Source organism: Bos javanicus, chromosome 27 (genome assembly GCF_032452875.1).
Source record: "Bos javanicus breed banteng chromosome 27, ARS-OSU_banteng_1.0, whole genome shotgun sequence".
NCBI classification, from domain to species: Eukaryota; Metazoa; Chordata; class Mammalia; order Artiodactyla; family Bovidae; genus Bos; species Bos javanicus.
The window spans coordinates 37,116,698-37,132,318 of NC_083894.1; the positions used below are offsets into that span (position 1 = coordinate 37,116,698).

Sequence of the window (15,621 nt, forward strand, 5' to 3'; positions counted from 1 at the left end):
TAAAAATAAAAATCGCCATCAGTTTTAGGGAATTAAATTTTTATTGATTCTCCTGAGTCTGTCAGGTTTTGAGCTTTTAACTCTGTGTCCAAAAATGTATGCACCCAAGATATTAATTAAAAATAGGGTTTGTATGTGCCCTATGAACATTCTTTGGAATTTGGCTTGTCTTTAATTCCCTCAAAATGAATGTGCACAAACTTTATATTTAAAGAACATTCAGTCAGATAAAATTCTAAAAATAATAAGTGCTGGACAAGTTTGGGGTTTTTTGTTTTGTTTTTGAGTAGTAAGAAAGTGTCCTGGTATGCCTGCGCATATTTGGGGACTCTTGTGGCCTAACCGGCTTCCCACAGTAGTCATGTTTGTGAAAGGCAGTGAGCTGTCTCCTGGGGGACTGCACCAGCTGCTTTCAGAATTAGCCACCAGGAAGGTGTTTATTCAATAAAAAAAGCAGAAGCATTTTTTTACAGTCTGAACAGCATTCTGCTGTGCCCAAAGAGACCCAGAGGGCAGACCAGCAGAGGCTGTAGTACTCCGGCTAGCAAGAATACAAGGACAGATTATCAGCTGCTGGGCTGGGTGTAAACTGCAAAAAGAGGTGGGCAGCCAAGTTCACGAATGCTGAGAGTTGCTGACGATAGTGGAATTCCTAGTAGCTTCTCAAAGAGAATCCTTTGCTAGGAAGGTCATGGGCAGCCAAAGGCTGCAGAGTCAGCCAGGTCAGCCTTTACAGAACCTGTGCTGTGGGAGAGGCAGGGCCACTCACCCATCCTGGGTACGGGCTTGGTGGGAATCTTGGCTGTCTCTTGCCTTCCCAACCTCATATATATCTGGCAGCACATGTACAGATCTTGCTAGAAAGGGAATCTTCCCAAACCGATTCCCAGAAGAAAACAGGCTGAGAAATAAGAAAGCAGGTTTTTTTTTGTTTGTTTGCTTTTAAAGTATAGAAGACTTTAATGACCGTAAGATCAAGAGACTAAGGCCTTTTTGTTGTGACATAAGCATCCGTCTAAGTGGGTTTGTGTATTAAGTTCAGGCACTGTCATATGCTTCATGTATTTACTGAAGCTTAGAAAAGGCCGTGTGTGAGCCTGCTGTCTTGACCTTTGTCGTTCATATTTGTTAGGATGAGAAGCACTCCAGGTCAACTCTGAACTCGTTTTGTTTTGGAGGCAGTAAGAAGTGGCAGAGCCGGGGGTGGGGTGGGGTGGGCGTGCTGCGTGTGGTGAGTGGGTCTGGGTACGGGGTGAACGGCCTGAGCGCCACTGCCAGTTCTTTGTGCGATGTTGGCAAGTTGCTTTACTCCTGTAAGGCTTTAATTTTCTTATCTATAAAATGGTATCCTTGCCCTCTGTCAAAGGACTCTCATGCAGGTTAGATTTAGGCCATATACGTGGAAACTTTGAAGCGTCTGTACAAATATCTTTTGAAGATATGGAATCTTTGAAGAGTTGTGCAGAGTGTTATACTAGGATAACATATAATAATAATATAAAAATAGTGTGTTTCTGTTTGGAAATAGATCGGTGAGAGGAAGGCAGTAGTCTAGAAGGTATAAAATTGGGGAACAGAAGAAGGGACGGACAGAGAGAGGGTGGTGCTGTGAAAGAACAAAATGGGGAGAGGGGTATCAGTCAGATGAGAGGCTGTATTCAGTCAGTTCACCAAATGTGGTGTTTAGCATCGCAGCGTCCTAGGCTCTGCCCCAGGAGCATGGGACAGATGAGTGAATTTAAGTGGCGCTTTTATTTGAGGGGTGTGGAAGGGATTGCTTGTCAACAGTGAATATATTAAGTAGGTAAGTTGCATGGTAGGTTAAGATAGTGTGTGCTCAGTCACTTCAGTCGTGTCAGACTCTTTGCAACCCTGTGGACTGTAGCCTACCAGGCCCCTCTCTCCACGGGATTCTTCAGGCAAGAATACTGGAGTGGGTTGCCCTGTCCTCCAGGGGATCTTCCCGACCCAGGAATCAAACCCAGGTCTCTTACATCTCCTGCATTGGCAGGCAGGTTCTTTACCACTAGTATCATCTAGGGAGTTCAGGAGAAGGTATTAAATAGGATGGCCTTACTGAGATGACACCCGGGGAGAGGCTTGAGGTGAGGGAGTTAGCCCAGCAGATCTCTGCGGGGAGAGACAGCAGGCAGGAGTCAGGGCAGTGACTCTGGGCACAGAACATTAGTGAAGATCACCAAAGAAGCTTTAAGATCTCTGGGTTTCTGAAAGGAAATTGGCTGCAAAATGAATTCAGCTTATAAAGTAGAATAAACTCCACTCTATATCAATCCAGTTGATTTCAGAATATCTTGTTGTTATAATCGCTGACTAAATAGTTTGAAAGATACAACCTTCTCTGTGTTTTTAAAGTTATCTTTAAAACATGAATTCCTTTAAACTAATAGTAATCAAACCTTAGGAAAGTCAGGGTTATTCAGATCTTCTTGTGGACTCATGGTCTTTAGTTAATTCAACTGTTCTTCCTGTGAATATAATAACATTTGGAAGAAAAACCAATTTCCTCTGCATTTAGATACCTTTTTATATAGATGAGTACCACTCATATTTTAGCGTTTTTGTGCAGGTTTGGCCTCAGAAGATGATTTTCTGTGATCACAGTGAGGATTTCAGGGGACACTAGGAGAAACCTAGGCCACACTAGAGGAATGGAAGAGGCTTTATTTCAGTCAGTCAGCATGAAACTACCTCATTGAAATGCCAAACAAAACTAATCCACTCACGCTAATAAAGAATTTATAGTGATACAGAGAAACCTTTAACACCAGCACTTCAGAAAAAGTGCAGGAAATAAAATTTAGCCTTGAGGAAAGGAACAAAGCCATTAGATGAAATCCTGTTCCTGATGTGACAGACAGCAAGATCATTGCCCAATTCCTCAAAGCTCCATATCTGCAAGGTAATTCCATCTGAAGGTTGAGTTGTAACTTGTTAGTGCCTGAGAAGGTAGGTTTCATATTTGAAGATAAACAGGATTCGTTAATCTCTCAGCCAGAGGAGTTGCTAAAGAAAATAACCATTTTAGATTTTGATGTTTATGTGTTGCTGAGTGAAATGTATGACTTTTAGTGACATGTGAACCAGCTCGACTGCCCTTCAGAACCGGAAGCTTGTAACTTGTGTATTTTTCTCAGAATGTGGCGTTTGAAGCTTTAAATTTGAAAAATGGCGATGTTTTTCTTTTTTACATATTTTACATATGGGTTGTTGCCCAGCCCACAAACTTCCCCCATTTTTCTGGAAAAGGAAACGATAACAAAACAGACCTTGATAATTGTTGTTTAAAAACTACCAAAGTATAATGAAAACTCCCCTATAGAGAAAGAATAAAGCGGTCCTCTATCTTTTAGGTTTTTCCTTAATTGTACTCTCTCTGTCTTCTCTAATTTCTGGAAGATACCTCCAACTTCCAGTTCTTCTATAATATTTTTTATTTTGATTTAAATCCTTTCCTAGAGTTTTCTTTTTCTGTAGCATTCTGTCCTTGTATCATGGATAAATATCTGTAATCTGAGAAGATTACTGATAGCTTTTGTGTGTGTTTTCGTCTCCCTGAATAATCATTGTTTCTTCCAAGTTGCTTTTTTCTGTTTGTTCTGGTCTGTCTTTCGTGCTTTCCTTGATTATTTTCCTGTTTAGAGTCACAAAAAGCCAGATGAACCATCATCTGCTGTTTCCTTTGGTTCTTTAGTAATCGTGAAGGATTACAGTACAAAGCGGGTGATAATATGTAGAGCACAGAGAAGTTAAGTTACAGGTTTTCACAGTTCTAAAACCACCTCCGTTTAAAGCGAAAGTAACTTCACACTTAACAATATTTGATTAGAATTAAGCCTGAAGTGTTTTTAAAAAATCTTTTAAACATTATTTTAAATATCCATTTTAGGGTGTTTGCCAGCTTCCCAGTAAAAACGATGAAAAGGAATATCCACACAGGAGAATTGATATCAGGTATTGCTCAAAATTTGTTGCTCACCTATTAACTTCTTTCTTTTCTCCTTTCCCCCCCTCCCTCTCTATATCTTGGAATTTGCATAAATACCCAGGATCCCTTTTCATTCTGCAGTCCCATGCTACTGCTAAGTCATTTCAGTCATGTCCAACTCTTTGTGGCCCTGTGGACTGTAGCCTGCCAGGCTTCTCTGTCCAGGGGATTCTCCAGGCAAGAATACTGGAGTGGGTTGCCGTTTCCTTCTCCAGGGGATCTTCCGGACCCCGTTTCTTACTTCCCCTGCATTGGCAGGTGGATTCTTCACCACTAGCACCCCCTGGGAAGCCCCTGAAGTGCCATTCTTGCAATAGACAGTTTGGCCTGAAAGTATGTAAAGAGTAACACTATCCACAGAATCTGCTTTATCATCTCTGGATTTGCCTCTTGATAAGGTGCCTTCCACAGCATGAGGTGGATCCTGCTGGGGAAGGTGGTCCTGAGACCATCTTTGGGTTTGTCCACACCCCATGCAGAGTGTAGTTTACTGAAGCCTGAACTAACTGCACGGTTGAGGTCATTTGAATGGTCCTAGTGATGGTGGCCTCTTTAGGTTATTGGACTGCACAGGCTTGTGTTGTGCCTTACTGATTATGAGTCCTGTTTTTGCTAAGTTTGAAATGCATAGTAAAGGATTGCTCAATTGTTTATTTTGTTTAGGTTGATACCCAAGGATCAGTATTACTGCGGTGTCCTCTATTTCACTGGGAGTGATATTTTCAATAAGAATATGAGAGCTCATGCCCTAGAAAAAGGCTTCACAATCAATGAATACACAATCCGTCCCCTGGGTGTCACTGGTGAGTATTTGTGTCTGCATCGGAGATAATCCCAGTCATCTGGATATTTTGGTTTAGCAACTTTGGTTTTTCTAAGAGCCTTTAAGTAACCATGGTAGTTAATTGTAGATTCTTTAGAATTGTTAGTCCCTCAGGCAACAAAGAAAGCTTTGCTCCATAGGTGTTCCCAGGCCCTCAGCTCTAGTTGACAAGATTTCTGTGTTAGAATGGATTAAATTCTTTCTACTTCCATGGTTAGTAAAAAAAGAAAAAACTCTTATTGATCTAAAGGATTTTTGTTTTCTTAAATGTACCTCCAAGATTTCTGAAAAACTCAGGTGTTACTCCTTTCCGTGTCAGGCCAAACTTGGTAGCTTTGACTCCAAACTTTCAAAGTTTAAAGAGTAAGAATTGCTTAGTCTGTTTTATGGATCTTGTTAACATTTCACAGTATATTTATTATGTGGTCTACTGTGATCTACTAGGAGAGTGAAGATTTCGTCTTTTTGTCCTAAAACTGTAAAGTAGGGCCGTGCTTCTCACGTGTCAGTGGGTGTACAGACCACGTGGGACCCTCCCTAAATGCAGGTTTCACTTCAGTGGGCTTTGCGGACTGCTGCACTGCTAGTCCAGGGGCTGTGCTGAGTTACAGAGGAGCTCAATGGGGTCTTTTCTCTGGCACAGTGGAGATCCAGTAGAGAGGAGAGCCATGGATTAGGGTCACTTCAAAGGGCCAGAGTTGAGGTATTCAGGTTCGTCGTGTAGCGCTGGTGATAACGTGTGTGGCAAAGCGTGACCAGAAGCTCTTGAGGGAGGTCTTTTTAAGTCCCTTATGGACTATTTTCTTTTCCCTCTGAAAGCAAGTCCTATTGAGCTCTCCATCCTGACCCCTCTGTAACTGAGCTCCAGAACTAGCTCACGAGGAAGGTCTTTTGTCCCTCCTTGCAGGCGTTGCCGGGGAGCCCCTGCCCGTGGACAGTGAGAAGGACATCTTCGACTACATCCAGTGGAAATACCGTGAGCCCAAGGACCGAAGCGAGTGAGGCCCATCCTCCCCGGCACAGCCCAATCAGAGTCTTAATTTATTTCTTAAGCTTTGCTATGTAAGGGTCTGTGGTGTTTTTAAGTAACTATTTCTTCTTCATGCCGTAGCCTGCACTATAGTCAATAAAACCTCTTGTATGATTATCAGCTGTGATCTAGTTCTTACTTTATTAGCAAACGTTTAAATTTATATATTCTGTTCATGACTGCACTTTACTAAGGGTCAGTAGAGAGAATTAAGAGATGAGATGATAACAAATCTTAAATGGGGATTTTTATTTTCTCATTTCCTGCCCTTATGTTATAAACTACATTACCTCATTACCTTTCCTCCTGTTTACTGATTATAAATTAGTTAAGGTGCACCCAGGGGCCAGCCTCTGGAAGAGGGTTCAGGCTTTTTTAGAGATTAGAGAACTTCATAAATTTAACTTTTTTCTTTGCTTGACCCATATTTGATTTTGTTATAAATACTTATAAACTAAAGAACAGATGTGTGGTTTATCTCTTAAATGAAATCGGTAGCAATTGATTGTAATCCACCAGAAAGAACTTCCCTAATTAAGTTCATTCCGGTCACTCAGTCGTGTCTGACTCTCTCAGACCCGTGGACGGCAGCGCACCAGGCTGCCCCGTCCTTCACTGTTTCCCGGAGCTTGCGCAAACTCACGTCCATTGCGTCGGTGACGCCATCCAACCATCTCGTCCTCTGTCACCCCCTTCTCCTGCCTTTAATCTTTCCCTGCATCAGGGTCTTTTCCAACATGCACCCATTTGTATCAAATATGACCATTTAAACTTCAAATAGACAAGATTTCACTTTTTTCCCCTTGTTTTCCTCCAGTGTAACTTTTGAGTACAGATGGTCAGGCACTCCTTGAAAGCCCAAGCTTTGAAATACAGAAATTATATCAATACAGAAATATGAAAAGTTCTTAAGTAGTAAGGCTATTGAGAACAAAGTAATGGAAAGGTGCTTTGGAACTTGCAGTGGGTTATACCAACATAGGCTATTAGCTTTTCAATCTTATGTCTTTATTAACCAAGTTTCTGTTGTTGTAGCGAGACGGCATTTCCCTTCCAAGAAATGAAGGATTATGAACAGTAGGGGTTTTAAGGAAAATTTCCCTGGTAAGCTAATTTAACAACAGATAAACTGTCACTCTGCCTCCCCGCCCAATTCCCGTCAGGTATCAGAACTTCACCAGAAAGTACTTAAAAGATTTATTTGAACTAACTGAATCACTAGATGAACCTAAATTTGTTCTAGAATCATGTCCACTTTTCTGCGGAAACAGACAAAAAGCCAAACTAGTTTCTATTCATCACAAGACAGCTTCTCCAGCTCAGTTTGTTTCACTGACTACAAGATTGGATTTTAAGATGTGTAGATGGGAAGATGGGAAGATGTGTGAGCGCATGCCTGAGACTTCTGCTGGATTAGACCTGCAGCCGTTAGGCCTTCTGGCACACGTGCAACTGTGTGTGTTCTGGATCTTGAGCCGCCTGACTCTGACACACTAGCCCGGGCGCACAGTGACAGCGCTGGAAGATATCCACAACATGCGTGTTGTTGTGACCCCTCCTGGAGCAGACGTGTCCCTCCAGGAGCACCGGTTTACAGATTTTGGTCCGATAATGATGAGCGCAGCAAAGTCCAGGCCCGCAGTTGAAATCTCTGAGACATCTTTCTCCCCTATGTCCTGTAACAAGATTGACACAGGCTTTAGTGATAAGCGGGTGGCTTGTGGGGGTGTGACTGGGGTGAGGCAAGGCAGGGAGGACAAGCTGGCAAAGTAAGGCTGGAGCAGCATGCCCGGCTCCAAGGCTGAGCGCAGCAGTGAAACGGACAGCTCTCCCGAGCAGAAGATACTGCCTGAGAAGGCTGAGAGCAGGAGGAGAAGAGGGCAGCAGAAGATGAGATGGTTGGGTGGCATCACTGATTCAATGGACGTGAACTTGGGCAAACTCCGGGAGATGGTGAGGGACAGGGAAGCCTGGCGTGCTGCAGTCCATGGGATCGAGAAAGAGTCAGACGTGACTTGGCGACTGGACAACAACCAAGTTAAAACATCTGTCAGAGAAAGATGGAATTTCCTGTCTTGAGACAAAGTAAGTATCACCCATCAGTGTTTTATTAAGGGGATGTGTACTGACATGGTAAGAGACCACTGCTTACGCGGGGACCAGTTAACCTAAAGACACCACCAGGAGCAGCCAGTTCACCCTCAAACATTCCAGCTGCTTTCTGTCAAACGTTGGATTTTAAGATTCCAGTTGTTTAAAAAGCTTCTTAGTGAAGTTTGTATTTTGTTTGAGAATGAAAAGTTACTTCATCTGTGTTCATCTCTTTCGTATTTTTTTTTTAAACAAGTTTATTGGCTTATATTTGTTGGATGTATTTTTTTTAATTGGGGTATGTGTGTGTTAGTTGCTCAGTCACGTCTGACTTCATGACCCCATGGACTGTACAGCCCGCCAGGCTCCTCTGTCCATGGGATCTTCCAGGCAAGGATACTAGAGTGGGTTGCCATCTCCTATTCCAAGGGATCTTCTTGACCCAGGGATCAAACCCACATTTCCTGCATTGGCAGGCACATTCTCTACCACTGAGCCACCCATGTATATATGGGAGCCTATATATATATATATATATATATATATATATATATGTACACACACTCATATTTAGAATGCTGCTCTTACTCTTCCTGGGTTGTGGCTTTGTAGTATTTGAATTCCCCTGCATTGGGTGCTCGATTGTCTCTTCTGTGTCTATGTCGTCTTCGTCGTCCGTCCCCTTCTCCGGCCCTTTGGCTGCCTCTTCCACTGGAGTACAGAAATCTGAGAGACAAGCGGGCGGGGTTAGAGGCCGAGAGCCACGGGCAGGCGCATCCTCAGGCTGCCAGAGAGTTTGGCAGGGCCTCTGCCTTCAGTCTCTGTGTAACTGTCTAGGTTTCTGGGACACGTGCGCTAAATATTTATATCTCACATAAGGCAAAGAAAGGGGGTTAAGTAACTGAATCAAAGCAGAAACAGTGATTCCAACTTGCACCGTTTCTTTAAAATCATCTCCACATTGCTGGCAAGAGTTGTTGCCAGAAAAGGAACTATTTTGCTGCATCGAAAAGAGGCAGCTGGGGAGATTTGCTTCAAGAATGACTTCAGGAAGCCTTTAGAGAGTGCCTGTCATGGGACATCGTCGTCCAAGAGACCCAGGTGCTGTCTCCGCCTTGTTGGAGCACAGCAGTCCTGTCAAGCTCCGGGCCGACTCACTGTTCATGCAGAGCGTCCCCGGGCAGCACATGGTAGAAAGCTGGCACCGCCTCCGTGGTCCACGGCAGGTGGCACAGAACGGTTTCTCATCATAACGTTGGAGGCAGAATTTTCTAGCACTGCAGTCCTTGTCAGACACGCACTGTGAACCCTGTGAAGGGACATTTGTTCACAGGGCTAGAGAATCCAGTGAGATGTAAGCAGACTTTACTGCAGGCAGGAGGTGGAGGAAGCCGAATGCTGAGGCCCTTGAAATGTTGCTGCAAGCCTCTAGCAGCATCTTCATTTTTTTCCACTAGAGTTGGTTTTCTCCCACGAAGGGGAGAGCAAATCACGAACAAAGAGACCTATGTGCTGCAAAGGTTATTTGTGTTTGAAAAATTGTCCTACTTTTAAACCCAGAATTTAATTTTTATGTTCTTTGTGAAAATGGAAGAAAATGTTTTCCCATGTGTCGTAGAGATGGTTATGAGATTTTTTAAAAAATATATTTATTTGTTTATTTGGCTGCACCAGGCCTTAGTTGTCGCTGTGGGATCTAGTTCCCTGATGAGGACTCGAACCCAGGCCCCCTGCCTTGAGAGTGCAGAGTCCCAGCCACTGGACCACCAGGGAAGTCTCTGTTTACAAGATTCTTGCTCTGTGGCTAGAAGCCCTCGACACTGTGCTACAGTTTAATGAGATGGAAGGTTGGTGTTTGTGGCAGCTCTATCTAGCTGACCTTTTGACTCCCATCAGTCACCGTTGGCCAAGTAGCCCTCGGGGGACCTCACCCGAGTCACTTGATTCTTAGGGATGCCTCATTTGCAGAGCAGCAGATTCCAAAGACCGGCTTTTCTCATCTACAACTGATGCTTTTTCAAACAGATATGAAAATTTCCTATAAAACAGTTCTGTGAAGTGAGACGGTGACAAGCCAGTGATCCTTGCCACATAGCATTGAACTAATAACTCCCGTATTCCCTGACTGCGTGGCCTTAGTTAAATCCCTTAGCGTCTCTGAGTTGCATTTTCATCATCCGTCGTTAGGAGGCGTGACAACTATCTGAAGCTATAAGGAAGCAAGGTATTATGTATCAGAGGCCTGGCACGTGGCACAGCCTTCTCGGTGTTCACTTCCTCTCTGATTTATAGGCGAATTGAGAGCTCAGTGCCCTGAAAAGCCACTAGGCTTCTTGGGTGAGTTAATGCTAAGGTGACTGGATTCTCCCAGGAGGCCTTCAATCCAGCTGATAGCCTTTCCAGCTCCCAGGCTAGTTGAGATGAACCATTTCAGACCCCGATCCGAGTGATGCTTCATGCAAACCCGGCACCCAGCCCTCCTCCCTTGCGGGGTGTTACCTTCTGGGCCCTTTGTGCACCACTAGAGTTCTTGATGTAGTTGGAATCCAGAACTAGGGCTCCCAGGGGGGCGCACAGCCAGCCGAGCCCCAGCAGGACCACCACCACCATCCTCGACCCTCAGACCTCCCTTCGTCCTCCTTGAAGCTGGGCAGCTCTGCACCCGCAGTGGAGCTTTGGCCGAGATGGAAACTCAGCAAGTTGCTGGGAACTGCTTTTTCTGAAAGAGAAGGGAGGAAGGTGTGTGAAATGCGATAAGCGAGGTCTGATCCGCAGGTTCCCTCTTGAACTATTTATAGATGCGTCCTCTCCTTTCTCCCTGCTCCCTCCTCCTTCATTTCCTTCCTTCTTACCCCACACAGGCTAGAACAAATCCCTGCAATCTGTTTGATCAATAGTTCAAAACGAGGACTCATTCGAGGTGGGAACAAGAGACAGGACTGCAGCCGCTGCTCCTCCAGGGGTTGAATCCCTCTTAATTACGGCCTATCAAAGTCAGTTCAAAGGGCCAGCAGAGGAGCAGGATGTCTGTATCAAAGGCAAACTCTAATAATCACCAGCATTTCCTACCTCCCATAATCCTGTGGGGGAGGAGGGAGTCCACTCTAAGATCTGTTTTCACAGCTAATTGTGCTCCCAAGAAAGAATGGCTCCTATTAGCCAATGTGCTACGCGGGATGCCAAAAACTAACGAGTTACAAACGTACTGAGACATTTTAAACTATGCTCAGGTAGTGAAGACTATGCTCAGGTAGAAACGAGGGACGATGCCTCTGATTAGCTCTGGCGTCCAGATGTAAAGAACCCAACAGCTTAAGAGCTGTGAATGTAACAGCACCTGTTCGGGCTAAATGTCAACTGGAAAATAATTCTCCTTAAGATGAAAATGGAACTGTTTGAAGTTAGGATTATTTAATTAGGAAAATAATGAGATTTATGAAAATTGTCCTTTTAATGAGAACCCCAGAGAGCCCATTGTATGTATAGATTTACACAACTTGATAGGAAGTTTGGGTGCATTTTATTGAGCAGTGGATTTAACTTGTGTTGTATGATGGTGAATTGACTGAAGCAGAACAGTCTCCAATATAGCAGATTTCAGAGGGAATTTTATGCATTTTCAATTTTCCTAATTTAAATTTTTATAACTTCTGCTTCATCCCCTTTTGTCTGTTTTTTTTTTTTTTCCAGTCAAACTGTTACCTAAGTCAAATAATTTAGACATGCACTTATCTTCCTGGTAGCTCAGACGGTAAAGAATCTGCCTGCAATGCAGGAGACCGGGTTCAATCCCTGGGTCAGAAAGATCCCCTGGAGAAGGGAACGGCAACCCACTCCAGTATTCTTTCCTGGAGAATTTCATGGACTGAGTAGCCTGGCCGGCTATAGTCCATGGGGTCGAAAAGAGTTGGACATGACTGAGTGACCAACACTTTGTCACTGCCTAAGTACTTTAAGGGTAGAACAGTCTGAATTTGGATCTAAAAATCCCTTTACTGTTGGCTTTGTTCTCAGGGTAAATTCATCCCAGTACCTGGGATGTAAGGTGCCCTTTAAAATCTAACGACGTGTTTTCTGTATGCCATCAATGTCATTCTTAGTATCACTGGGTCTTCTTCCAGAACCAACTGACCTCAGTTGTCAAGATGAACCTGGATATTCTGTGCCAGGGGACCATTCTCAGCCTCAAAGGCTGCCCAGCGCCCCAGTGGCTGGGGCAGGCGACTTGAGGCTCTGTTACTTGGCTCTCTTCCTGGTGTTGGGATGTCTGCCTCCGTTGTGTGGAGTGAGGAGCTATTTTTTCTGCAAGGACTACTTTTTTCATGTAAACCAACATCAAACACCCTTTGATTGTAGGATATGCCTGGTGACTAGATGTATTACAGAATTTATTTTGAAGTTGGACAATTATGACCAAATATAAAGGAGAAAGCCCCAGGGTTTGTTCCTTGCTGGGTTTCTCTGCTTCCTGTTACCTAACTGAAGAGAGAATCTTAGGGCAGCAGAAGCCTCTGGCAAAACAGACAGACAAAAAGGACTGGCACAAATATTCACTGAGAACTTTGTATGCAGCAGAACCTATGATTAGGTGTTGGTAATAAAAGCTAAAAATGGTCCTTGCCCGTGAGGAGTTAATGTCCAGAAGACAAATATGTAGAGAGAATTTCTATATATTATGACAAACACTAACAAAAAGGCAGAAATGTGGGGCTGGAGGATCACAGAGGAGGTCGTGATTAGCCCTCTGGAGGAGGGATTATTTGAGCTGGGTTTTGTGGGTAGAGTAGGAGTTCTCTAGGTTAAGAAGCAGGGGATGATCTCGCCTCAGGCTCAGACAGTGAAGTGTGTACAGGGGCAGGAAGGCACATATCAGTTCTAGAGAATCTGTGTGACTGGGGCAGGTGGTGGGGAGACCAGAGAAGGCTAGATTGTGGAGAACTGATAACAGGCAAAGGGAACCAGAAGACGTTATTTCATAAGCAGGAGAAAGTCACTGGGGATATTTGATCTTTAAAATGACAGGATCTAATTTAAAATCCTTTTTAGGAGCGCAGTGCTGGCAGCGGTGTGGAGCCAGGGTTACAGTGGGTGAAAGTGAATGCGGGGCCAATGAAGAGGAGGTGGAGGAGGCGAAGAAGAAGGCCAGTGTGCTGGGGCGACGCGCTGACAGTGAGGACCACCGAGGATGGGATTCTGTGCGTGGATCTCCATCGCCTGATGTGAATGAAACGGAGGAGTTCAGGTCACCCTGACATTTCTAATTCTGTGCGCAGGTGGATGGTTATGGCTTCCCAGGTGGCGCTAGGGGTAAAGAAGCCACCTGTCAAAGCAGGAGACCTAAGAGAAGTGGGTTCCATCCCTGGGTTGGGAAGCTCCCCTGGAGAAGGGCATGGCAACACACTCCAGTAATCTTGCCTGGAGATTCTCACAGTCAGAGGAGCCTGGGGGGCTACAGTCCATGGGGTCGCAAAGAGTCAGACACACTGAAGCAATCAAGCCCACGCACAGATGGTCATGCACTGTAGATGGAATTCGGGTTGGAAAGGGGGTTGGGGGTGGTGGGACAGAGGCCAGGAGCACCGTGATCCAAGTCATCAAGGCTTTGCTGGGTATCCAACGTGGAGACAGAAGATTAGCCCTTGTGTCCTCCGGGAGTGCCGCTCCCACAGACGAGAGGACGTGAGGATTCAGACATACCAGACGCAGGAGGCTGCAAACTGGCAACAAGACTGAAAAGCAGGCTTCTCCTCTCTGTCTCTGTCTGACTTTCTCTCAGCCTTGCAAGACTGAGAGCTTCAGAGTCAGGTGGACCTGATGGGAGCATCACACAGGCCTTCCCTGGAGCCCCTGACTCCTGGATGCATCCATCTGCCCACCATAGTGTTTATAAAACTCTATTGTGATTGGACACTGGTTTGTCTCTACAACGAGGGACAAAGGTATCATCTTTGTTTCCTCATGCTTTGAAGGCCTGGCACGTAATAGAAGCTCCATACGTTGTTTTATGTGACGGAAGACTGCATAAATAAATGCATTTACTGTGACTTTGAACAAGACACTCCACCTTTCTGGGCTGCATCTCCACAACCGTAAAGTGGCATGACTCCCCGGAAGTCCTACTTCGGAGGGTTCAGGGCATAACTATCTGTAGTGGGCCTGGTGCAGTAACTGGCACTCAGACGCTCTATCCCAGGCCATCCTCACGTAAACCTCAGGACCCAGCACACCACACGGCCCTTCCTCGGCAGCGCTCAGCAGAAGTTTGTGTAATACAATGGTGGTTGTTGTTATTCAGTAGTTCGGTCGTGTCCTACTCTTCTCGACCCCACGGACTGTAGCACGCCAGGCTTCCCCATCCCTCACCATCTCCGGGAGCTTGCCCAAGTTCATGTCCATTGAATCGGTGATGCCATCCCACCATCTCATCTTCTGTCGCCCTCTTCTCCTTCTGCCTTCAATGTAATCCTAGGCACCAAAGAAAAATCCACCCCCCCCACCAACTGTTATTTCTAGGTCTCCCAAAGGCCAGAGCGACTTTGAGGACATAAATACTAGAGTCTCCCTGGAAGATGACCTGGGGTATTTCCAGATCTGCAGAGGCTGCTTGCGGATAGCAATCAGGGTTCCTCAGCCAGGATGCCCAGTGGCTGCGCTCACCGCCCTCAGGCTGATCTCAGTCCTTGCGGCTTAGAGATTATGGAGCAGTCGGAAGTGGATGCCAGGGAGGAGCAGAGGGGAGAGGAAGGTTTCAGAAGTGTTTCTGCTGAAAAGGAATTGATGCTTTTGAACTGTGGTGTTGGAGAAGACTTGTGAGAGTCCCTTGGATTGCAAGGAGATCCAACCAGTCCATCCTAAAGGAGATCAGTCCTGAATGTTCAATGGAAGGACTGATGCTGAAGCTGAAGCTCCATTACTTTGGCCACCTGATGGCAAGAGCCAACTCATTGGAAAAGACCCTGATTCTGGGAAAGATTGAAGACAGGAGGAGAAGGGGACGACAGAGGATGAGATGGTTGGATGGCATCACTGACTCAATGGACGTGAGTTTGGGTAAACTCAAATGGTGAAGGACAGGGAGGCCTGGTGTGCTTCGGTCCATGGGGTCGCAAAGAGTCGGACATGACTGAGCAACTGAACAGCAACAGTAGGTCAGGGCCCCTGAGTTCCCAGACGCAGATGGCAGAGCACTGCAGAGCCCACTCCCCACGCTGGGAGCCTGGCCCCTCACGTGAGGACGCCCTCACATGCTCTCCTGCCCCTGGACGCCCCTGCCAAGGACTGTGGGCCAACAGACAACCCGAGCTGGTCCTCCTCATGCCTCAGGGAGCTCCTGGCCCAAAGGAAGGGTGGGATTAGGGAGTATCGACTGAGCTCAGAGGAAATTAAAATTCTAGAAAAGAAATTCCACCCCCCCCACCCCGGTTCAGCAAGGAGGGAGATGCCACCCCCGTGGATGATTCCCAGCCCGGGCAGTGGGGTGCAGGCTGGTGTGTAGGAGCTGACACCTGTGCCCTCCAGTGACAGCTGCTGTAGTTCACGTCAAAGACAGCACTGTGATTTATATTCACTTCGGAAAGCGAAGTTTTGTTATGGCTCCCGTGTCAAAGCCAGTTTGATTTCCATACATTCTGCTTCTCTTAAAAGAAAATCAAAGGAACTGAAACGAGCAGG

The 15,621-nt window shown here is 45.5% G+C and overlaps 2 protein-coding genes across 3 annotated transcripts in view; one reads left to right on the plus strand and one right to left on the minus strand.

Moving 5' to 3' along the window:
• Window positions 1-5,976, plus strand: part of POLB (DNA polymerase beta) — a 24,887-nt gene extending 18,911 nt beyond the window's left edge. For both annotated transcript variants that reach the window (XM_061404600.1, XM_061404601.1), the window contains 3 exons: window positions 3,908-3,972; window positions 4,670-4,809; window positions 5,737-5,976. In XM_061404600.1, coding sequence (XP_061260584.1) covers window positions 3,908-3,972; window positions 4,670-4,809; window positions 5,737-5,831 — 300 coding nt within the window. In that variant the 3' untranslated portion in view covers window positions 5,832-5,976. The remainder of the gene's footprint in view (window positions 1-3,907; window positions 3,973-4,669; window positions 4,810-5,736) is intronic.
• Window positions 5,977-6,780: 804 nt separating this feature from the next.
• Window positions 6,781-10,814, minus strand: DKK4 (dickkopf WNT signaling pathway inhibitor 4). Its single transcript, XM_061404604.1, has 4 exons — window positions 10,450-10,814; window positions 9,109-9,259; window positions 8,539-8,676; window positions 6,781-7,535 (listed from the first exon to the last, which is right to left on the minus strand). The coding sequence occupies exons 1-4, from the start codon at window positions 10,558-10,560 to the stop codon at window positions 7,288-7,290; spliced, it is 648 nt and encodes a 215-aa protein (XP_061260588.1). The 5' UTR covers window positions 10,561-10,814; the 3' UTR covers window positions 6,781-7,287.
• Between the last annotated feature and the right edge of the window lie 4,807 nt (window positions 10,815-15,621).